We start from the raw sequence: 23,629 nt of genomic DNA, 5'->3' as shown, positions 1-23,629 counted from the left end.
AATCATTTGTAACTAATAAAAAACACCAGCTGAAATACATTTGCATGCTCATCCTTCTCCAAAGTTAAGATGTTTTAATAAATGAACACAGCTTGTGGAGAAAAGTGAAAATGAACAATTACACTTGAGAGAAAAATAAACAGCTGCTAGTAAGTTGAAAATGTCAACCTCCATTTTATCAGGAAAAAAAAGGGAGGGGGGGTTTGAATTCAAGAATTTTGAAGGAGGATCTGTCAAGAAAAACACGAAACAGATTTTGAGTACATGACTGACTGCAAGGTTTAATATAACTGCTATTCCCATTTCTGCCCTGAAAAAGTAAGAAAATGCCCCCATCAAAATTATACTGTGAAATCTAAGCACAAAATTTCTTAATGTAGTTCTAGAGAAAATGTTGGCACCAACTGCATTTTAAAAAACAAATTTTAAGACATAATAAAGAATATGAGGGACAATAATTTCTTAATGCATTTTAGAAGAGACAGAGTAGGATGCTAAACATCTTTGGATATTCCAAATACAAGCAGTTTCAACAAATGCCAGCTATATGTACCTCCTTTATATACAAATGAGTACAGGTGCATTAATACTTCCTACCAGCCAGTCTCATTCTCATGGGATACTTTCACTCCCAAACTTTTAAAATAGCTCTATACCCAATTTTCAACATACAGCAACAAGATACATCAGGAGATAAGGAAACAAGTTAGAAGGGTAAGAAAAACATCCCATTTGCTTGTATTCCTCCCTGGATATTGCATCCCTGTCACTTCATTTGGCTGGAAGTCTCCTAGTGGTTTAGAGCTTTGGAATTCAGGTGGAAAAGAGGAATTATCATTGCCAGGGATGTGGCTAATGAGGTATGTTTTTGCCACCATAAACTAGCACCCAAAATGTGTTTTCCCATAGACACACTTATAAATGGCGATTAGATTCTGTAGTTCAGAGACATTCTGGGTTAAGAATTTTGTAATCTAGCCTAAGAATTTAATCACTATGTTTCTACATAAAAATAATTTCCTAGTATCAAACAATGCACTTTCAAAATCTTAGAACACAGCCCATTAGTTAAATTGGGTATTGTTTGTACTTTACAGACTTATAGGAAACAGTAAGCTTATCTTGGCTATAAAGTAATCTCCAAAATCAGGGAATCCTCAAGAGGTTATATTTTTGGTTAACAAAATCTGCCAAGTAAGAAGTGTTTAGCAGCAATTTCCTACAGGCACTTAAATATTGTGCACAATGGGTGCATATTAATGTGTGTCAGTTTGCTAAATACTGTTCTAAAATAGAACAGTATTTCCACAATTTGGTGCTCACCTTGTAGATACCCGTCGCAAAATCCACCATAATGAAACCTTATCTGCTCTACTTGCAAGGTACTAACAGATGTTCCAAATGTAAGAGGTATAGAATAAAATACAGTGTTATTTAGTTTGACTGAGGAACGTTTCCCTAAATGGATCAAAGGGATATGATTCTATAGTTAAATGTGATTTAGTTTCAAGAAAATTGTAGTCCATTATCTGAACTTGAAAAAGTTTTATTTTATCCACTGATAATATGCAAACAATCTAGCTAATTTGTGTATGTACTGCTTTCAGTTTGACTGGGTAAAATATTGCAGACAATCACTAAAATGAGTAATTGCTCACACAATGGACTTTTGAGATTCTGTTTACTTTTTAGTGTGCCTATATAATTAGGTATCATAAATGGTTCAATGTCAAGAGCAGTTTGTGAAGCTGGTATTTGAACAGCATTAAGAATGGCTCTTTAAATATTGTCCAAAACGTTTATTTTGAAGAAATAAAGATTCTTAGTGATTTGTTGTCCTTCCCATGAACTGATCACAATTAATTCAAAAAAAGTCTTAGAAAAATATAACCAAAATACCAGAAATAAATTGGACAAGTTAATAAGGACTTTAAAAAGGCTGGCAGGAACCACTCTCCCCACCTTGAGAATAGAACTGTAGTTTGTGAAAGTAGTAGGTTCACACCAATGGTGAACTGCAGAGACAATCAAAGGCATTTAAGGCTTATGAGAACAGCAGGGAAAAATCATTCACTTAAAATCAGTTAACAAGAGATCCAACTTATTCTCTTATGTAAGGCAGGCCTTCTGATCTAAGATCAGGCCAAGGGCTTCTAGATGACAGAAGTTATAGATGCCCCTGGAAGATCTGGGTACAAAACTCTGCCATTAAGAACAGATCTACAAATAAGGGAAAAGGAAAATTGGCTTGACTAATAAGCACTTATTGAGCAATAAGAACTCAAATGAAGTCAATACCCCTTTCAAATCACAGTTTGGGAAGTCTTTCCCTGGTTTTGGGGGGAAGTCAAAAAGCCTCATAAGATGTCTGCAGAATAGTCCATCATGGAGGCAAACTTAAAAGGACTCAAATAGATTTAACACCCCTTTTCTCAGATATTAGTAGTGCCTCCATAAAAGGGAAAGGTCCTACATCATCACTCTATAATTTAAGGACTTAGTGAGCTAAATGATTTATTACCATTCTGAAACACAAGTTGCATCCCTCTATCAGATCAGGGATGGGGAGCATTCCTCAGGCAGTTCTCCAACATGTCATTCATATAGGTTTTTAGTCCCTTAGTGACAACTGTCAATGGCTCCTGCTGAAGGACCATCCCTACAGTACATATCCATGAAAACACAGATGTAACTAAAACCTTTGAAGATTCTACTCTTTCCCCATTTTCTTTCAATCCATCAAAGAATCATATGTGGAACTAATTCTTGGATGCAAACCTGGGGAATTCCTTATTACTCCTATAAAATTTGTTGTCTTTATTCCCTGAAAAGCTGTGTGTGCCTTGGTCTTGTGTAGCTTTAGCTGTTTCTAGAAGACAAGTTTAAGCAGCGAGCTACATAAAAATCTTCATACAAATCAACCCCTCCCCTCCCCTCCCTATCCCAACTTGTACTAATTAGAAACTATAAACCTTGACATCCTAACAGAAGAGTTTCTAGTCTGAAGATGCTGGCATTAGTTTCCTTTAGTAGAAAGAGATGCTGGATTTGCCACCTGGTGGGTTGAGGACTTTGTTGTGTGACCGAGGCCTGGGGCCCAACCTGGGCTCATGGTTGTCAATCTTGAGGTTAGACTCTGTTTCCTTGGCTCGTTCCTCCTTTCCTTTGTCACATTTTTCATCATGTTCTTCTCTTGAAGACTGTGTATTCTCTGTAGCTGTGTAACAAAGTCAAAATGTCATTAACACAGTGAGTTTAATACTTATATGTAGAATTCAAGAATTAACTTAACTCCAGTGAAAGTAACAATTATTTCTAAGAGGCCTGGAATAGAAGAGAAAATAAGAGGGAACAATAACTAAAGATACCAGCAGGTTTTTCCCAGTATTATTATCTTGAGCTACTGTATTTATTTTTATGGAGCTGCTCAAAGAACTTTCCAGGCATCTCACTCATCTTTAAGGAATAAATGAACTAGAAAAATCAGCAAGTTTATTTAAGGAACCCAGTTTAAAGAGATGTTATCCCAGGTACTACTTGCCAACCCTGGTGGTAGTGATTTCTGAGTTGAAGGTAATGGATAAAATCTTGGCTGTAGCAACTTTTTACTCTAAACAGACCACTTCTTCTTTGAATCTAATGACTTGGTAGAAACAGAGGAAATTTTCTCATGTTCAAGATATATACCCATAGTCATCTATAACAAAGGGAGAGTGCTTTTAAGTTCAACAGTAAGACCAGCTCATCAGTCCAGATGGCAACCTCATGCATCTTTTGGCTAAGATTATTCCTTCCCTGGTATGATGCCAAAAGGCATAAATATAACAATAATAACAATTAAAACAACAAATTATATAAAAATAATGAACTGAAGCACTAAAAGATACAGTATAAATGTGTAAAATATGCACCTTTTATGAGACAGAGAGGGAATAGATATTATCTTCTCACCTCTGAGCTGCAATTTTGTGTCCTCACCTTCACATAAGACAATATGATCCTACAACAAAGCAAGTAAAGTCATGTCAAGATTTCATCCAGGGACCCAGATAATCTTTTCTTCAAAGCCTAGCAGAAATTATTATGCTTCTGCTTATTCCACACACATTCATACTAATCTCCTTTACTGAACACAATTATGCAGAGTGGAAGAACTAGTGAAGCATATCACCAAGGCTCTTTCCATCAAAGCTAAGCTAACTCAAATTCTCTTTATCATTACAATTTACTATCTCACTTCTTGCAAGTTCCATTCTATTCTGTCACAGGCCATCTTTGGGCTGTCAAGTCACAAAGATGAAAAGATTGCCCAGGCAACAACCAGCTGTGGCAATGGCAGTGAGTGCTCTAGGTACTCAGAATTCACCTTGCTGGCTGGTTAAGGTATGTAGGAATGTCTTAAGGAAAATAATTTGTTAACATCAAAGATTTTCTCTAGGTTTCTATAGGATTGTCTCAGATGCCTTTACCCAATCCAAAAAAACCGGAACAAAGAACTAAAAGAAAGTCTTTAAGTCAGTTTATCACAAGCTGTGGGACTCAGTAAAGCTATCACTGACTTCAATGACTTGCTTTCTCATTAAAGGAAGGCCATACACACAGATTCAATCAGCATTTTCAAAGACTGAAGTCACTTTCATTTTTAATGTCTACATTTTCAAGATGATCTCTTAGTATAAAATACTAAAGTACAAGGACACGCCACTACCATCAATTTAATAGGGCATAGATTTAAGTTTAGTATATTGTAAAAAATAATATGGCTTGTATTACCTTCCGATTTCAGGTAACTAGAACTCAAGTTGGCCTTTCTTTAAAAAAATGGATGTAACATAAGAAGGGAAAGAAGGAATTCTGAGGCTCTGAGGTTGTAAAATAAAAGTTACTTCAACTTTATGTTTTCAGAAATAATTTTTCTTATTGCAAATTCAATTTTTAATCTATTAACTTTATGACTATTTTGAATACAGTTGCTCATACCCTCTGTGGTCAAAGTTAAGGTTCTAGTAAGATTTCTTTCATTGTTTTCAAGATTCTTTGATATCTTTGATATTAGTCAGATGACTAATGATACAAGATGCACAACTTTATATAATTGATGTAGCTGCATCCAAATATACATCATATTATTATAATGTATTAAACTAGTTGCTTCCCAGTAGCTCAACCCTCCATGTCTGAGAGCTCCTTAATGAATCTGCTGTCAAACTTTTTTTGGGAGGGCTCCAGCCCCAGCTATCTGAATACAAGAAGTCCATACCTTGGGCTTGTTTGGGTGTGCTAAGGGCGCAGTAAGGGTGACTGGAGACCCAAAGATGTCACTGGTCTTCCCACCAGGGGGATTCAAACGATATCGAGCCTGCACAGGAGTAGGCTCTTCAAAGATACCACTTCCTTTGCCTCCTGTAGAATTGATCACATCAGAACAGTTGGTGTTTAGATGGTATTTAGATGGGGTTTAGATGGTAAAACAGATGGTGTTTTAGATGAGTAGAGCTTCAAATTGCTCTACTCAAAACCAATTTCTGAGATAGAAAATAAAGCTATTATTATCCCTATTCTAAAGATCACAAGATAATGGAGAGGTTTATAGTCTCAAGTGGAAACTGGAGCTCAAAAAGACAAGGTCACACAGTTAATAGCTGTGACACATCCAAAATTCTTGACTTGGTCTAGTTGTGTTGTTTCCATTACTACCTCTACCCTTCTAGACTACCAATGTAATTTATTTGGCTTTGTCCTATGTAACTGAACATCATTTCAGAAGCAGTCTCAGTCAAACAGGTACCATTTTCTGAACTGGAGGGAGGATGGTTCTAAGAGATTTAATACCAAACTTCAACTCTAAGAGGTAAAGGTAAAAAGGGAGGAAGTTCTAAGCAAGAACAGACTGTGCCAAAGGAGAAAGATGGAAGGTAGATCTTATATACAAAGAAAAGCAAAAAGGCCTATTTGGTCAGACCATAGAAAGCACAAAAGGGAGCAATGTATAATAAAAGTAAACAAATAAGTGGAATCCAGGCTTTAAATGTTAAAACAGAGTAGTTTGTATTTTATTCTAGAAGTAACTGAAATCCTGTAGTCTTGTAAGAAATGTTTCATTATGCCATCAGATGCTGCCAAGAAGTAATTGTGACAGCAAACAGAAAATGGCAATCAGAAAAAAAGAAAAAATGAGGTTCGAAACTCCTCAATTGATTATATGTCTATCAGAATCATCTGAGTCAAAAGGTACATGATAAATCTTACATGAATATAGTTTTATAAATGTAAATTTATGCTAACTAGATTTATTATCCTGATCTCAAGGGAAAGAATCAAAAGCAAAAATAGAATTCAACAGGGTGGGAGGAAGGAAAAGGCAGAAATATAGAAAAGACCACAAAAAATTTCTGGATATGGAATTCAGGGAGGACACACAACTAGCTAAAGAAAACAAGGAACTCTGGTTATGGAATTTAGCCTGAACCCCAGGGAGCTGTACTTTCCATTAGTCAAAAAGGATCCTATTTCCTTAGAGACTAAGAGAACAAGTCTACCTGGTCTGGAAATGAAGAGTAAAAAGAACAAAAACATGAAATATATTGTTCCCTCCAACCAGACTCCATACCTATAATGTGCCTCCCTTTATACTCTTAGAGGAAGTCCTCACTCTATTGTAAAATATGAAGTATATATACATTGTGTGTGAAAATCTAGATGATGCATTAAAGAGGGGTACTGAACAAGAATAAGAAATAAGTTTGTAATTCCAAGCTCAAAGTTAAAGTTCCAAGTTGAAACTTCAAAGCCTTGCCCGTCCAAAGTCATCCTTTTTTTGAGGCAAGTTTGGCAATTTGCCAGAAGTTACTATCAAAGGAAAATAGAGAAAAAAATTCAAAAGGGGACTTTAAAAAATAACAAATTTTCAGAGATGATCCCTAGTTCTAACTAAATCTTCCATGTATGAACAAATCCAATCCCTAGGCACAACTATTCTTACAAGCATTTTTCCATACTGTGAAGTTGAAGGTCTACTGTTTACAAAACCCTACTTCAATTGAGATCTTTCTGTATCACAAGTTTTGTTTTTATCAAATCTCGTTGACTGCTAACTACTATACCTTGCAAAGCAACTCAGAACAGTCTCTGGGGAGATACACCAAACAATAATTCCATCAAACCACTGTTCAATGAGCTAGGCACAATCACCCTGAAGTGGCTTAAATTTTCCTTCAGTCTTTAATGCAATGTACTATTCTGTAATCTTTTTAAACTAAATAGTCTGTAAGTCCTGATACTACTAAATCTCTACATTCATGAGTGCTTTAATGCTGGATAGGAACAAAAGCATGAACTCTATTTAAGAATAAAAGGCGGGACAGATAAATAACACTTCCTTCTCAAAATCTTTCTATTTTCCAAAATGGCCTTCAGTACACCCAATCTTTAATTTTATGTTCTCAAAGAAAGAATCTGGGCTCAGTCTAAGAAAGAAAGTGAAACTTTTTTCCCTTACTAAACTGAAAAATAAGATTCATCCCATATCAGAAGACCAAATTTTAAAAGGAAAAAAAGAAAATATTAGGAAGGAATGTCAGTGAAAAGGAGTACAGAGAGGATAAAATGAAGATGAGAGATGAAAAAAGAAGCCTTACCTGGAGGATTTGACCTTTTGGGTGTATTCTGGGGTTCCTCAGATGCTCCAAAGATATTAGATGCCATTCTATTTGGTCTATTTGAAGGAATAACTTCTTCTGGAGTTCCAAAAACATTGCTTGAGTCTCCTCCAGGGGGTTTCATTACCCTGTGTACAGAGAAGAAACATAAGCTAGATTTAAGCTTTTAGTGAAAGGCCAGTAATATATCATTCTGAATCTTAAATGAATCTAGAAGACAGAACTCATCACTTTTCTCCAAATTCCCTATTACTGCTGAGGGCCATCATCGTGCTCCCAATCACCCAGGTTTACAAAAAAACCATTGATGTTATTCTTTCTTCTTACTCCACACATATCATTGATCAGATCAGATCTTGTCATTTCTACCTTCTCAGCATTTCTGGTATGTGTTTCCTTTTTCCCACTAATAACAAGCCTTCATCATCTCTCCTGGATTACAGCGATCATTTTCTGCTTATTCTTCCTACCAGAAAACTCTTCCCTTCCCAAGCTATGCCAAGGTGATTTTTAGAAAACAAAAGTTTTGATCATGTCACCTACTAGACCCTGTTCAATGAACTCCAATGGTTCCTTACTCTAGAATAAAATATAAATTGCTTGACATTTAAAACTCTTTATCTGGTCCTTTTTAAACTTTTTAGCCTTTTTAAACATGACTCCTCAAAAAAATGATTCAACGACTAGATCTGCTTTTGAAGGTTCTCAAACACAACATTGGATCTCTCATCTTTGCCTTTGTAATAGTTGCATCCTACCCTTGGAATGGTCTGCATCCACACCTTCATCCCATTTCCCTAGCTACCCCTCAAGTCTCACTATCCATCCTACCTTCCCTTTCCCTCTATGCTTTCTTCTTTCAGATACCTTCTTCCATTTGGTATACATCGTGAATGTTTCTCTTTATCTAGTCATTTACATGTGGTCTCCTCCATTAGAAATCACATTTTTTGAGGTAGAGACTGGTCTTTGCTTTTTTTTATATACTTGTTAAGTACTGAAGGTTTAATAAGTAGAGTTAGACTTGGAACTTTAGTTCCTATGACTTCCAAATCCAGTGCTCTTTCTACTACACTTGCCAATTCTGGTTTTAAATCCCTCACAGGACATTTGGAATGACTCAATGTAATGTCAGGGCTAGCTTTGTGGAAGATCTCTGGATGGGCCTTGATCTTAGCAGGATAGTCACCACGAAGATGGTCAGGAATAGACTGGAGGCTGAGATTGAGCATACTCTCACTCGAATTTCACTGGAGTCTGCTTATTTCCAGTCCTCTCAGCCCTTTAATAACTTAGTACAATTACATCACTACAGCACACTATAAGCATGTGCCAACTGTAGAACCATTACATCACCATAACACATTAAGTACTAATTATATGTGAACTAGAGAACCATTATCTCATCAATCACACTGAGTAAACACCCTATTGTAAGTATCCTTGTTTCAAGTATTCTTTTCCAGAGTTCCTGCCCTCTACAACTCAATATATTTTTAAAAGGATAAAAATCTAGATCTTGTTTCACATTCATTATAACTTTAAGGAACTAGGTCATTGCAACATAGTTTTGTTTTTTTTTTTTTCCATGCAATCTAGCAGTTGATAAAGTAAATGAGAAATCCCATACTCTTTTCCTCTAATGTCCTTGCTATTTGTTTACAAAACAGCAGAAAGGAAGTTAATTTACTGTAGTTCTGAGATCATCTACAGAGCAAGGAGACAGCAGGGGTATAGCAGACTCATTTCTTTGCAAAGAGGAGATAAAATTGCAAGACACCACAACTTGACAATACACACAGGTCAGTCAGTAAACACTACAGAAGCCAAGTACAACAGCTGGTAATGCCAGGGTTTTTTGATATGATGCCAATGAATTTCCGACTGCTTGAGTGAAAGAACAAACAAGAACATAAGCTAAAGTTTACAATTCAGAAATTATCTTCTGGAAAAAGATTCACTGGGATCATCAGTATATAGGGAAAGGGAGGATAAGAGAGTGCGAAACTTAGTTTAATTTAATTTTCTGCTATATACAAGCCTTAAAAGATACAAAGTACTTTGGCAGATAAGTTATTTTGAATCCAACAAACATTTGTAAGTCACTACAGTTCTAGTTTTAACCAGAGTTTATGTATTTTCCTTGGCTAGTTGCATTCAGTCTAACATTCCTAGGCCCAGACAGTTCTCTTACTGAAGGAAAGTGATACTATTTCACTATATCAGGTTTGGGCTCAGTGCATTTGAAATTAATTGAGGCCACTTGTAAAATTAACAATTAGGTTGACACTACTAACCCTTTCTGTTCATCTCTATAATCTATCAACCTCCCTACTCTGATATGCCTGCATAACAGCATTCATAGTAAAAATACCACTATATGGCCTCCACCTTTGACTGCCTAAAGCATATGTGGAGGCCCCTATTGCGGGCTCCATAGTTTTAGCCGCCATTCTACTGAAGCTAGGAGGCTATGGCATTATACGAATTACAGCTTTCACCAAACCAACCACAACAACCTTATGCTACCCATTTATAATCCTCTCCCTTTGAGGCTTAATCATAACAAGCTCTATTTGCCTAGGACAAGAAGCAACCAGATAACAAGTAAGTAACCAGGTACTTCCATCTCATGCCAGAGTTACTGCAATCTTTTTCTAGCTTTCTCCACTTTTTTTCAAGCATTACTAAAAACCAGGGATTTTACATATTACATTTACATAGAGTTACATATTTATTTACTATTTGGATCATCTGACTTGTTCATCAACTCTAGTGATTTCACATTTATGACCCTTGGCTTAAAAGCAATCGGATAATGTTTGCACGTGTACATGATCTATATTGAAATATAGATTTCACATGTGTATATACACATATACTCTATATATGTACATACACATATCTATGTTTACATATAGATTTCCCTCTAGCCCAATCTTCTAGGTTTCCTTTAGCTCTTCTTCAAAATTCTTGACTGCAAAAGTAACCCACCGCTTCTATGAAGTCATCTCTCTCCTTTAATAACTAAGAAACATTAAAATTCCAGTAATTCAAGAAATGAATAAAAGAAGAAATGCTTCCCCTGAAACAGATGGGAAAAGACAAGTTTCTAATCATATACTATATCTCACTTTCCCTCTGTTAATTACTTCCTATTTATGTAGTATATAGCTTATTTGTACATAATAATTTGCATGTTTTCTCTCCCACTTTAGATGGTGAGGGCAGGACTGATCTTTTTGCCTTTCTCTGCCTCTCTAGTGTTTAGATTCAATGTCCAGGAACAGAGAAGACAAGGTACTTAATAAATGCTTATTGACTGAAAGACAGGACAAGTTAATTAACTTGTATGAATTCAGTTTCTAATTATACTTATTACCTCCTGCCTCCAATGGGTTGCTAAGAAGTAAATGAGCTAATACATATAAAAGCTAAGTACCATATAAAAGTTACTATTATTACACTCACTTCTCCCAAGGATAAATGACAGTAGTATACTTTTAAAAATCAGTATTTGTCATGGCACAAATCTTTCCCAGTATTTGGGGAAAAAAAAAACTTTTAAGCTTGAGTGTGGATTGCAATTTGTGTTTCTTTTATCCCAGTAGCATCAAAGGAAGTCAGACCCTAACCAGATTCTTGAAAATGTACACTTTAAAGCTTTAAAAAAGATTTGATTAATAATAATGAGGCTATAGCATTATCTTTTTAGACTCTCTTTAAGTAACATAATCCTTTAGAAAAAACAAAGGACAACAAGCAGTATTAATTAAATTAAGAGATTAAGTGCCCAAAGGAAGAATAAAATTCTGTCACTTTAAAAGCAAAAAGGCAGAAATGTTTTAAGTATCTACAAAAATGTCTTAAAGAAGTTTGGACAACAACATTCAGCCAGAACAATGGATAATTTGGGAGCGTAACTTTTCTACTCCTAAATTCCTGAAACTGAGGGCATTTTCTTTTGGCAAAACAAAATGAAATAAAACCACTAGAAGTATGAAATGTATTACTTTTAACTACACTAAGAGCAAAGAAAACCTTGGCACACTGGAGACACATAATATATGCAGAATTGAACTGAATAATTGCATATTTATATAACAAGCCCAGGCATTAAGCAGATGACTTCTTGAGGCAATACCAACACAAACTTAATTAATCTCTAAATCTTATCAGAGTTTTAGAGATTTTAATTTTTGAATCAAAAATTCCAATGTTAGGACATCTGATAAAAGAGTATCTCCACATATTCAAGAAAAGGGCAAATGGGTAAAACAAAATTTAACAAATCAAATTTATACACTCAATAGTATCTTGATAAATGCAGAGCAAATCAAACTGATGATTACACAGATATGCCTACACCACATGCATTGAGAGAAACTACAAAAGAGAAATAAGAGCTCAGTCATAAGCCACCTAATCTTTGCTGGTACACAAACATTGCCATTGTTTCCTAGACTCCTGGCACCACAACTCTTCCCTAAACTTCCAGAACCCTGCATATTCTGGTGAATGTTCTGCTTGGGAAAAATTTTCTGATTTTAAGAAAGAGTCTTTTACTTCATGTTTTCTTTGGGCTTACCTGTTTAATAGATGGGTTATCTTCGCTACCTCTTCGCTAGAGCACAATGAAAGTAATTTTAGAGTCATTTATTATATTACATTCATTATAATGATCACATTGCCTTGTAATCTAATTTCAGTATGAAATACAATTAAATACTAGGAAGCCCAAGCCCAGAAGTTTAAAAATGCCATCACTTCTAAGGTGCTCCGAAGAGAACTATTGTACTCCAAAATGAATAGTCCAAAGTTGACCTGTTAACTCCATCCACACAAAGCTTCCTTGCTTCTGAAGCCCAGTTTAAAGAATTTCCAAGAATCCACACGTCACTAGGACATAAAAGCACGTTTTCAACATGGGTCAGTGATTTAAAAAAAAAAAAAAATTTGTAACAGCATTTCGGTATAATTTGTTTCCTTTGTAATTTTAAACATTTTATTATGTATCCCCAGAAGGAGGCAATAGGCTTCATTCACCAAACAGCTAGAGTATACGGTACTAAAGGGGTTAAGAATAGCTTAGTGTAAAAGAAAAGGTCTTTCGCACCTAGGTCGATCATCTCCTAAGGAGCCCAGCTCCGAAGACAAAGTGGGAAACAGGAAGTGGAAACAGGGACTCTTCCCCCCCCCCCCCCAAGTGAGGAAGGCTCACCAGCCTGTTCCCAGAGCGGGGCATCATTCCAGAAAGCACGACCTTCCCCCCGCCCAAATTACATTCTACACGGGGGCAGAAAATGAGAAGACATCCGCTGCTTAGTAACTCATAAAAGACTCTCGGCATCCGTCGGCTCTCTCCCCGCCCCAGGCTTCCCGGAACACTTACTTCCCTCAACACACCCCAAATCTACCCCTGCCCGCGCGGATGCGGCTCCCACTCCCGTCACTCACACCTCTGCTGCCACGCCCCCTGGTACCCACCTTCTCTCCCGTTCCCTCCCCAGCGAAGCTCCCAACTCGGTCTCCTCCCCTCATCCCCTCCCCCACTTCCCCGGCCCTCACTCCAATTGTTCCCCAACCTCCCCAACAGTTTCCCCCCTGCGGACTCCCAAGGGTCCCTCCACTGGCCCCCGCTTCCTGCCCCGGCCTCAGCCCACGAGCGCCTTTCCTCTGCCCGAGCACTCCGTTCTGGACTCCCGACACCCCCAGCCAGCCAACCCCGCCCCCCTCGCTTCCTTCCTCAACGTGGCCCGGGCCGGGTGGGCGGCTGGCCGGGCGCGCCTCGGCTCGGCTCAGCCTCTCCCGCGGCCCACCTAGCGGCCGGCCGTACCTGGAGCTCGACTTGCTGCCCTCATTCTCTCGCCCCTGGAACATGTCGGCAGCGGCTGTGGCGGTGGTTGTGGCAGCCGTCACGGCAGCGGCTCTGCTCTCGCACTGCAGACCAGCTCTGTTCCCGCTCCCACCACTCCCCCGCAAGGAGTGTAGGGGGAGGCGCCTGCAGCTCGCTTATTGGGCGCCGCGGCCGCCAATCAGCACCTCAGAGCCCCTCCTGATTCAGAGGGCCGCCTCTCGTCCCGCAGACGCCTCCCTCTGCAGGGAGGGAATCTTTTAACATCTCCCCTCCGCCCCGGCCCATCCCAGCCCAATTCAGACCGGGAAGGATTGGGGGAGGTGAGCGCCGCTCTGCTGTGTAAGAGGCGGGTACAGGCTTCTTCCAGCCTTCTTGACAATTGCCTCCTCCACCACGGCTCTTGGAAGTCTTGGTTTTCAGTTTCCAGACTCAGTTGGAGTGCCACCGTAATTGTTCCCTCGCATCGCCTTTTACGGGTCTTATGTCTGATTTGGGATGCAAGTTCTTTAGCATAAACAAAACCAATACAACGAGAATAAGAAGCACAGCGCTAACTGGAAAGTTTCATATTTTTAAAAAAAAAAAAAAACATTTAAAGGTTACATCTTAAGTTAATATCAGAAATATGTAATCAAAGGCCATTTCGCGGTAGAGAACTTGGTCAAAGGATAAATCACTTGCTGACATGGCAAAGTGCTTGGGTAGTAGAAACAATCCTGGACCTGGAATCTTGAAGGACTGAAGTTCAAATCCTGCCTCAAGCAGTTGCTGTTACCCCTGGTAAGTCATTTAATTTTGTTTCCCTCGCTTTTTCCATCTGTTAAAAGGGTACCTACCTCTCAGGGTGATTGTGAGGAAAACATGTGGGATGTTTTGTAAACCTTAAAGTACATCCTCTGGCAGCTGTTAAAAATTATACTATCATTTAATATTTGTCTTTTCTCTTGAGAACTGTAAGTTCTTTGGCTAATCTTGTTTATGGTGGCTAGACTGAAAGCAAATGGCATGGAAGAAGCTGCCTTTTTTTTCCCTTAGCCAGAATTTGTGGTTCACCTACGGACTGATTTATTTTTTTCTTTTCCTCAAAAGCTTAACTATATTTTTGATGTCATTACTTTTTCCTCTCCGTGCACACGCACCCTCCCTATTTTTAACTTTTGCCTTTACCTCCTAATAGAACCTAAATTCTCCGAAATGGGGGAATTATTACATAGGCATTTAATAAATGATTGTTGGATCAAATTATTGGAAAAAGTTTACATTCAGAGATCAAGAATTAATCTAATTTCTCATCTTCTTTGGTGCCTCTTCCCAATATAAGCACAATAGATATAGCAGCACCTGAGTATTTTTAGTTAGGAAGTGCCACGAAGGGAAAGGGAGAATGAATGAGAAGGTAGGAAAAGCTTCAATCAGCTTTTCCTGGATAATGATTACTTAGCTATTTCACGGCAGCCTCACAGCATTTTTAAGTTGTTTCCTTTGTTTTTTGTCTATTGAGCAACCGAAGACATATGCTATTCATCCCTCAGCTTTTATTTGAAAGGGAGACAGATTTTTGGTATGAATAAACATTTTTGGGTAGATTAGAGATCAGAAAGCATTCATGCTGGTATTTGATGAAACTCTTCTTTCTCCATCGGGAAGAAGATAATTCTATTATCAGATAATTCCCAAACTATTTAGGAAGGAACTCTATTTATCCCTGTAGTCCACCTCTCCATCTCTCTGGGTATCCTCTAACAAGTTAAGAGATACTGATTAGAATATCTGTAGCCAGGTACTTTCTACCGGCCTCCTGGTAGAGTTCCCTTCCCTCAGAGTTCCTGCTTTTACTTCTCCGAGAAGCCCCCAAGGCTTTTTTCCCCTATAAAAGATCTGCTTATGATAAAAATATCTTTGTTAAGTTTACTTTGGGAATAAAACCATTATGAGATACTCTTTTTTTTTCTCCAACCAGTGCCTTCCTTCTAATGGCGCTATTCTCCTTATTCTAGCTAGCTGGTCCGTCTAAACTGCCAGACAATGGCTTTCTCTAACCTTATGGAGTATTTCCTTTCTCCCCGTTAATTATGAGTTAACTATGTACTCTCCCAACATTATTTTCTATTTACCATTCCTGGTGTATTATTTCATCCCTTCATTTTCTGTAACCTCTTTCCTTAAATCTATCTACCCTTTTATCAAAGAGAATGGCCATTGTGAATTTGTTGCATGTTTATTTTGAACTAGGCGTTACTATTCCAGCCACATCATTATTTACAAAATGAAAAGTAATTGACAAGAAGCAACTTCCAATTGTATACTTGTTTTAAATCTTCATTTTTACCCTGTAAAATTCTTTGATTTTTGAAAAATCTTAAGATTCTTTGAATAATCTTAAGATTCTTTGAATAAGGATACAGCAGTGAAAGTGTTAAGACTGGGACACAGAGAGAAAAAAATATCTTAATTTTAAAATCTCTAGATTCACTATATAACTAATTTTTGAGAAGGAAAGGAGGGAGGGAGGAAGAAAGACTAGGTTGTTCTTCATTCTTGAAGAGGGCCAGTGACATCAGGAAGGTGCTATCTTGACTTGCAAGCAAATTGGATTAAAGCAAAGCAGGGCAGTGTTATATCACCAACCTCTTTGTTTTAGTCAGTCCTTGAAGTCCAATGGCAAAACACAGGTCCACACGAGTACCTATGGCTCTGGATGAAGTGGGAGACTTTGGTCTTTTAAGATAAGGTCTTCTTTTCGTGTCTCAAGTTGGTCTGAAACCCATTCCAGTGAATCATGGCTTAGTTAAGAATAGAGGCCAAAGATAGCCTACTTTTCAGAAGATCCTCAGGATTTCTGATTGGAATGTAAATGTAAATTTACAAATTTATTTACAAACCCTCAGCCCATCAAAATCCAAATCTGGAACTCTTAGGCTGGTGGATCTGTTAAAGCCAGAGTGATTTGTGTTTCCTGGCTTAGTCAAGTAGTTCTGATGTTAACTGTGTCCCTTTTAATCTTTCTGGCGGAAGGGTGATGGGGGTCTCAAACTCTCCTGGCCTCTGGGAGGGGCCCATCCATTCATGAGGGAGACTCCCACATAGTTGTCTAATTCAATTGGAGATCTTGGGCCTGGGCCTTCCATTGACTTGAAAATTAGCCCTTAATTTTCCCAGCCTTTAACCTCAGAAGCCTAATAAAAGATGACTGCCTGCTGGGTCTTTCTCAGTGTAAACCTTTGCAGAAGTCCTAACAGGATTTTGCCCACTGATGAAGATATTTTCTTAGTGTAAACCCATCTTTGCAATAGCCTTAGTGATACAGTTCTAGTGGCAGTGAGTGCTAAGTTATGGGAATCCCCTTTTGGTCGGAGGTGCAGGTCCAATGTAAAAGAATTCACAAACCTGAAATATTAGTGGCAAAAAAGGAAGTTTTATTGTCACTGAGGAGTCAGCTTTGCTAAGAAGAGTGACTTCCTCAGTGGCAAGGTGCTGGCAGAGAAATAACAATAGGTTTTCACTGAGAAGGTCTTTTCACAGTGGGCAGGAGTCCTGGCAGGCAGCTGTGCCAAGAGGCAAAGTATACCACTTAGGAATGCTACAAAAATATGGAGTTTAGAATTGTACTTTATAGAAATCTAAGTTGAAAAGAAAGCCAATGTCCCCAGCCACTCAATATCAGACCCAGATCTCTCAATTGAATGAAAATCACTTTGAAGGTTTCCCGAATAAGGAATTGACTACCTTTGGAGGGGGGAGTGTGATTTGCCTTAGAAAAGCCCGGCCTGGAAAATATGTCTTCTTTTAGACTCTCTGGATTCTGGGAAGCCAGGAATCAAAGGGGCAGAATGATTATTTTACAGATTAAAGGGGACACAGTTTCATCCCTCTCACTAACAGGATCTCGCCCGCTAAAAAAGCTGTCTTCTTAGCATAAATAAATCCATTCTTGCCACAAACCTCTAGCCTGCATTCATTGGGTTTTGCATAACTTGCGACCTGCCAAATAGACTCCCATTGCGCTGTGTGTTTGGGAGAATCTCTCAACCCTCATTTCTCACCCCCCAACAGTTCCATTTAATTACAATGGGCTTTATCAAAACTTGGTTTTTCTGAGCTATACTTCAAGAAATCATAAATGAAAACTACTTGAGACAAAAGACTTAAATGTCCCAGTTAATTTGGGGAGTTGAGATGGTAACAATAAGTAGAGGAAAATAATCTAGCTCCCCAAACCTCAAGATAACTTGCTAGGTAAGAGTGATCAAAATAAAATTTACATTCCTTTGAACAGAGTCCCCACGCGTAAGGATATTTTCTCCCTGGGGTTGGAGTCAGAGATGAGGGAGGAAGAAAGGTAGATAGGCAGGGAAGAAGGAAATGGCTTAATTGCTTAACTGTACTGACCAGTAGTCAGTAGCTACTACTAAAATTGTAGTTCATCTATCCTTTGTTCTTCTATGACTACTCGGTGAGTGAATTGGATTTAAGTGAGGCAATAAATACTGTGCAAATTCTTAAGTCATTTTGTTGAGATTGGGAAGGAACCCCCAAAAGTTGGATATCTTGAGGTATCTAAAAAGAATTTGCAGGCTTGAACCCATATCCAAGTCTAAGGGCAAAGTTTATTGTAATTATACTGCCTATGTAAGCAGGCTAAGTTCCAGAAGAATTTAGCTAGGTACCAGAAGCCAGGAGACAAATGTATCCATTTCTTCTTGTCATTGATATGCTAATTTTATGAACTAAGAGTGGTCTCAGGAATTTGGTTATCACTGACTAGCATAGATCTAGGACTAAGGCCAGAAGACTTCAGAATCATTGACAAAACAATAGCATTCTTTAAGTCAGAGGGCCTCTGGATTACTAATTTATCTTCTCTAAACTCTAAGGGAAGAAATATTATTTTCTTATTCATTGACAGATTGCCAGAATAATGATACTCCAAGGTTGGGGGAGAGGTGGACCTCGGGATCACAGATTCCAAAGCCAGAAAACTTTAAAATCACTGACAGGTTAAGACAGAAGCCTCTCTAAGGTTAGGGGAACCTTGTGCCGGCCACCCTGGAAGCTATACTCCTTCAGTTTGCAATCTAGTGGCAAGACATAGGTCAGGACTACTGGCAATGTCATAAGCATATATATGGTGTTGTGCCACAGTTTTCTTTTATTGTCCTGACTCCCAGTTTCCCTAAATTGTCCTGCCTCAATCCTACAAAACCACCCCTCCCTCTTAATCATCAGAATATTTAATAAGGATAAAAGATCTTATATTTTAGAATGCCTCTCCCCCTCCCAATCTACCAGACTATCAAATACTGTTTTATCAGATGCCTCTGCCATCTCCAGGGTGCCTCCCCCAATTATGTCATCCCCATCTCCAGTGCCTCCACTCCACCCTGTTAGAGTCCCTTTCCTGCTCTTAGTACTCTGACTCCACCCCTGCCTCAGTCTACCCCCTGTATCTGAGCCTCATGTTTGCTTGGATTCTTGGAGACAATAGTCTCATTCAGCCCTGGGACCAAACCATGGATCCATTTGTCCCAGTAAATCTCTTTCAAATAAAATATTAAATACTCTCTAATATCTATCTTGTCTCAGTTTCTCCGACATTACAATGGCTCCCCATGCAAGGAAGGTTTATTAAATGCTTATGAGTCAGATGCTGTGCCAAGCACTATTATTTCACTTGATCCTCACAATCTCCCTAAGAAAAGTTTGGGTGTAATTTTTCTTTAACAGCTGGATAGCTATTTCGGAAATATAAATTCTAGTAGAGATTATTTATACCCCCCTATATGCAGGTAGAAAACACAAATCAAAATAGGAAAAAACAAACAAACAGAAAATGACACTTATTAGATCAAGTATTAGTATGTATTTATGCACAATAATAAAAACAGATTTACAAGTTGAACTGGAAATTTAAACATAGGAAGTTTAACAGCTTTTGTTTATTATATTAAATAGCCAAAACACCTTTTTTGTTTTCAAAATTGGTAAAGAATAAATAATATAATTTACAATATGGTACAAAAAATAATCAGGAAGGACAGGCAATCTGCTTTATACATACACTGCATATGTATATTTATAATCTATAAAACAAATTCACATCTCAAACAAGCCAAAAACCTTAAGATGATATGGCTTAACTATTTTTTCAAAGAAACAGCAATAAGTTCTGCTGCCAAACCATAAGCTCTAAAGCCAGTTATCCTCTTCCAGTAATGCATGATAACAGGTTGCTGTAGTGCTTCCAAGGTTTAATTTACTTAACTTACTGTGAAATTAAGAGAGCTACAAAGGTTTGGGAAGCCATTTAAAAAAACAACAAAAAAGAAAAACCACCAAAGTGCAGTATTCCCTTAGAAATGCATCCGAGTATTTAAATTTCTTCCTGGGGGTTTCCAGCATCAGCATACAAGACATCTATCTCTTTGCAAAACAAGTTTGAGCTCAGTGATGTGATTTGGTTTTAAGATTTAGCTTTTAAAAGGCCATCCATCTACTTGTATCTTAGGGTAGCCTCATAAACAATAGTAATTCCTATATTTAGAGGATCTGGAGATGTAGGAGTACAGAACAAATACTGGTATGCTAATTCTTTTCAATTAACTCTTCTTGAACAATAAGTTCTACACCTAGCATATCTCATTGTAAACACTATAAAGAATAACCATTTATTTGCTTCTGCATTCTTTGAAACATACAAGATGCTCATCACATGTATACTCCATAAAAGAATGAGGGGCCAAGTATATCAACTTTCAAAGACCCAGAGGTTCTTATTCAGTCCTGAATTTAAACAGGAGTTTCAGAAATTGAGAACCTGCAAAAGATTCCAAATATATTATCTTAATTATAGAATTTTTAAGGAACTGTCTGCTTTCAGCTCAAATGTACAAAGTAAGCCTCTAGTTCATATGGAAAAGCTAAGAGACATCCATTTGAATGGAAACAAAATAATTCTACTTTCTGACATATGTGGTCTACTTTTGATTCTCTGAAAAAGTTCTATTTTTATACATATATTTATAAGGCGAGGAGGATTCATTTTTCACCACAAACTATGAAATTTCCCTTAATCATGGCAAGTAAAAACATCCAAGTGACTTGTTGCCAAAGGGAAAAAAAAGGTCTTTTATAGTAATTCATGTTTGTCACTGGTAAGGAGGAGACTCACAAGGTAGCTGACACTTTCTCCTTCCTTCTTGTTCCAGCTGCCCAACACTCAAAACACAGGAATTTCTGATTTTTAAAGTCTTTGAATAAGCTTATAATAATATTTTTCTTCCCCTTTGCCTAATTGGTTTCTACTTGTTTGTCTTAACATCTCAGAGCTCCTACTAGGTAACTAGGTCAGAAGTATCATCAACTGGCATGATCATGACACAATTGGTCATTAATCTTGGCGATATTTCTGGAAAACTCCTTGGCTTTAGCATTGGAGTATAGAGTTCAGGAAGATTAATAGCAATACAAACTCAGGAAGCAGTTTTAACCCCATAACTAAGTCAGATATTAAGGACAAGAAATATTCCTCAACTCTCTTAAGTTTGAAGAACTTAGAATCAACCCAGAAAATGGTGAGGTTGGTTTAAAGACTATACAACCACAGTTGTTCAAATCAATTGATCTAACTGTGCCATATTCCTTTATTTTTAATTATTTTAATTATATGCTGCTACTTTCTTAAGATTTAGGAAAAGCTATACTCCTAAGGTACTAATAGTGAGGTATCACATAAGAGCTCCAGGAAAGTGTTTCAGAGACAAGGGACGAAAACCACAATGTGAAACCAGATGTTCTCCTTTCATAACCCTCAATGTCTCCCTTGTTTTAGGGATTAGAAAATCTGAAATCTTAATTTGTGGGATTTCACAATTCTCTATTTGGAATAGAACATATATATTTTATTTCTCCTGAAAAAGCCTTGAATTCTCTTACGTGCCTTAAGTCAGGCACTGGTCTAGTCCAAATTACATATGAATTATGTATATCCAAAGACTGGGTCACTGATCAGTTGGGGAGAGAAACTTAAATCTAACAATAGCCTTAAAGACTACTAGCCTTGCTTAAGAATATTACTGAGAGGAAGAAAGGCTGCTCTTAATTTCAACAAAGGTGGTTGTTAATGGCAAAGTAGATAGAAACATTGTACAAGAGGCTAAGTGGGTAATGACCTAAAGTTAAATATGTCAGAGATGAAGTCATATGACACTGCAGCCAAGGTTGAACTTCATCACATGGATGCCTAAATAGATTGTGAAAGCAGATCTGGCTATTAAGACATAGGTGTGGATAAGATTAAATGGGTTCACCTGCTATATAAAGAATTAGTTGTAGGAATTTATAAGACCTCTCTCTACAAAGGACATGGCTTTTGTGTACAAAGGGGCTACCCTATATAAACATAATTCCCTGTTCTTAAATTCTCTTGTATAGGACAAAGAGATGCTGGGCAAGAAAAGAGGTGCTCATTGGTAACAGATTAAGTGAGGACTAAGCGTGTATACAATAAGGGAAGAACATATGCTGAGAGACAACCAAAAGCAGAGAAAAATCACTTCATCTAAGCTATCCAATTATTAAGGACCGCTTGATTTCTTTTCAGATGTCAAATAAAATTCCATCAAATGTGTAAGCATTTATAGACAGAGGGTCTTCATCCATAACTGAGCAAATGATGCTTTCAACCACCCTTAAAGAAACTAGGCAAGTGGGAGGGGGAAGGAAATATAACTTAATTGAGTTTTCTTTTTAATGGTTCCTAATTCACAAAATATAAGATCTTTTTTTCCCTCAAAAGTTTAAAAAAATCAGTATTATTTATCTGCATAAGACATGATTCTTTACCTGTCCTATAAACCAAGTCAACCAAAACCTCCAATTTGGGGACTGTGGAAAGATTGATATTTTAGTAGAATTGGTGATAAGAAAAATCTTTGCAACAAACTGACATCTATTAAGACCAACATTTCTCCCTCTGCTACCCCAGATACTGTAAGGCCTTTATCACACTATCATCTGCCCTGGAATGCAATTACAATCAGAGAGCCCAAGAGCTGCTGTGCTGTCTTCCCCAGGGAAGAAGGAATGCATTATGGATTATCAAATTCCCATCACTTTACAGACATAGTAATAGAATGTTAAAGGATTAACTGGAGGAAGGCAATAGTGACTTGGGCCCTCCCACCAGTGAGTGTGGCATAAAATTCTCCAGGACTTAATGGCTATTCCAAGGCACTCTCTTCTCCCCTTTTGAAAAAGGAAAACATAACTGGAATGTTCAATACAACCAATTTAGGCTTTAACATAAGACTAATCTTCATCTGTACCCCAATCTTGACATGGAACTAAAAATATTACAAATGGGCACAAAGTGCCTCAGAAGGGGGTTCTCTTACCAACAGTCTTAACTCATGCCATTCCAGAGAACTAGTTCTGATTCTTTCCAATCACATCAGTAGCTCTAGCTCCTCTCATGGGAATTCAATTTTAATACTGTTCAGTGATCAGTTCCTGGTATACTATAGATTCCAGGATGCACAGCTGTTCAAATATTAGAAGATGCTTCCTTTACTGAGAGTGGGACACTGGGATTCCCTCTTACTCCCCCTAATCAGAGGAACAACCATACTACATCAATTTATAATGTTAGCCCATCCTAACTGTGGAACACTACTGTGTTCATCACTAAGCATGATCACTGTGAGAGGTCACCCACTGGAGGGCCACCTCCACCTCCATCAAAAAGGACCTCTCGACGACTTGACTCGGTGATGGACAATTCCTGGGCAAGGTCATTGAAACGAGAAATGTAATCAATGCTGTTTTCATTCATCATGCATACCAGCTGGGAATCCACAACCTAGAGGATAGAGAAAAGAAGGGAAATACTGCATGTTAGATTAGCAAATAATGCCTTCTTGAATTCTGGGAGATTTGATAGGAAAGTGAGAGCATTGTTGAATATACAAATTTCTTTCATAGGTTTCCTTGCAAATCTAGTCTTAGGCCAAAGACATTGTTGCCTAGGGAGGTGGGAGAAAATAAAACGAATATTTCTACGATTTACCTGGAAAATAGGAATGTGTCCTAAGCATCCCAATTGAACTCAGTCCCAGGC

At 37.8% G+C, this 23,629-nt stretch overlaps 2 protein-coding genes and 1 long non-coding RNA gene across 7 annotated transcripts in view; 1 reads left to right on the top strand and 2 right to left on the bottom strand.

Moving 5' to 3' along the window:
* Nucleotides 1-261: 261 nt before the first annotated feature.
* Nucleotides 262-13,654, bottom strand: JPT2 (Jupiter microtubule associated homolog 2). 4 transcript variants are annotated; one of them, XM_031945790.1, is made up of 5 exons: nucleotides 13,495-13,654; nucleotides 7,638-7,786; nucleotides 5,261-5,403; nucleotides 3,952-4,000; nucleotides 262-3,217 (listed from the first exon to the last, which is right to left on the bottom strand). In XM_031945790.1, the coding sequence occupies exons 1-5, from the start codon at nucleotides 13,536-13,538 to the stop codon at nucleotides 3,027-3,029; spliced, it is 576 nt and encodes a 191-aa protein (XP_031801650.1). In that variant the 5' UTR covers nucleotides 13,539-13,654; the 3' UTR covers nucleotides 262-3,026. The 4 variants fall into 4 exon arrangements, with proteins under 4 accessions (XP_031801650.1, XP_031801651.1, XP_031801649.1 ...); XM_031945791.1 differs by lacking the exon at nucleotides 13,495-13,654 and adding an exon at nucleotides 12,880-13,027; XM_031945789.1 differs by lacking the exon at nucleotides 13,495-13,654 and adding an exon at nucleotides 12,247-12,573.
* On the top strand, nucleotides 4,184-22,142 carry LOC111719384. Its single transcript, XR_004230827.1, has 3 exons — nucleotides 4,184-4,383; nucleotides 6,114-6,231; nucleotides 21,946-22,142. It is a non-coding gene; the product is annotated as an uncharacterized LOC111719384 (long non-coding RNA).
* Nucleotides 20,111-23,629, bottom strand: part of CRAMP1 (cramped chromatin regulator homolog 1) — a 94,989-nt gene continuing 91,470 nt past the window's right edge. For both annotated transcript variants that reach the window (XM_003761997.4, XM_031945787.1), the window contains exon 21: nucleotides 20,111-23,371. In XM_003761997.4, coding sequence (XP_003762045.1) covers nucleotides 23,207-23,371 — 165 coding nt within the window. In that variant the 3' untranslated portion in view covers nucleotides 20,111-23,206. The remainder of the gene's footprint in view (nucleotides 23,372-23,629) is intronic.

Source organism: Sarcophilus harrisii, chromosome 1, assembly GCF_902635505.1.
Source record: "Sarcophilus harrisii chromosome 1, mSarHar1.11, whole genome shotgun sequence".
Classification (NCBI taxonomy): Eukaryota; Metazoa; Chordata; class Mammalia; order Dasyuromorphia; family Dasyuridae; genus Sarcophilus; species Sarcophilus harrisii.
The sequence above is the reverse complement of the archived record's forward strand: the minus strand, read 5'-3'. Positions and strand labels throughout refer to the sequence as shown.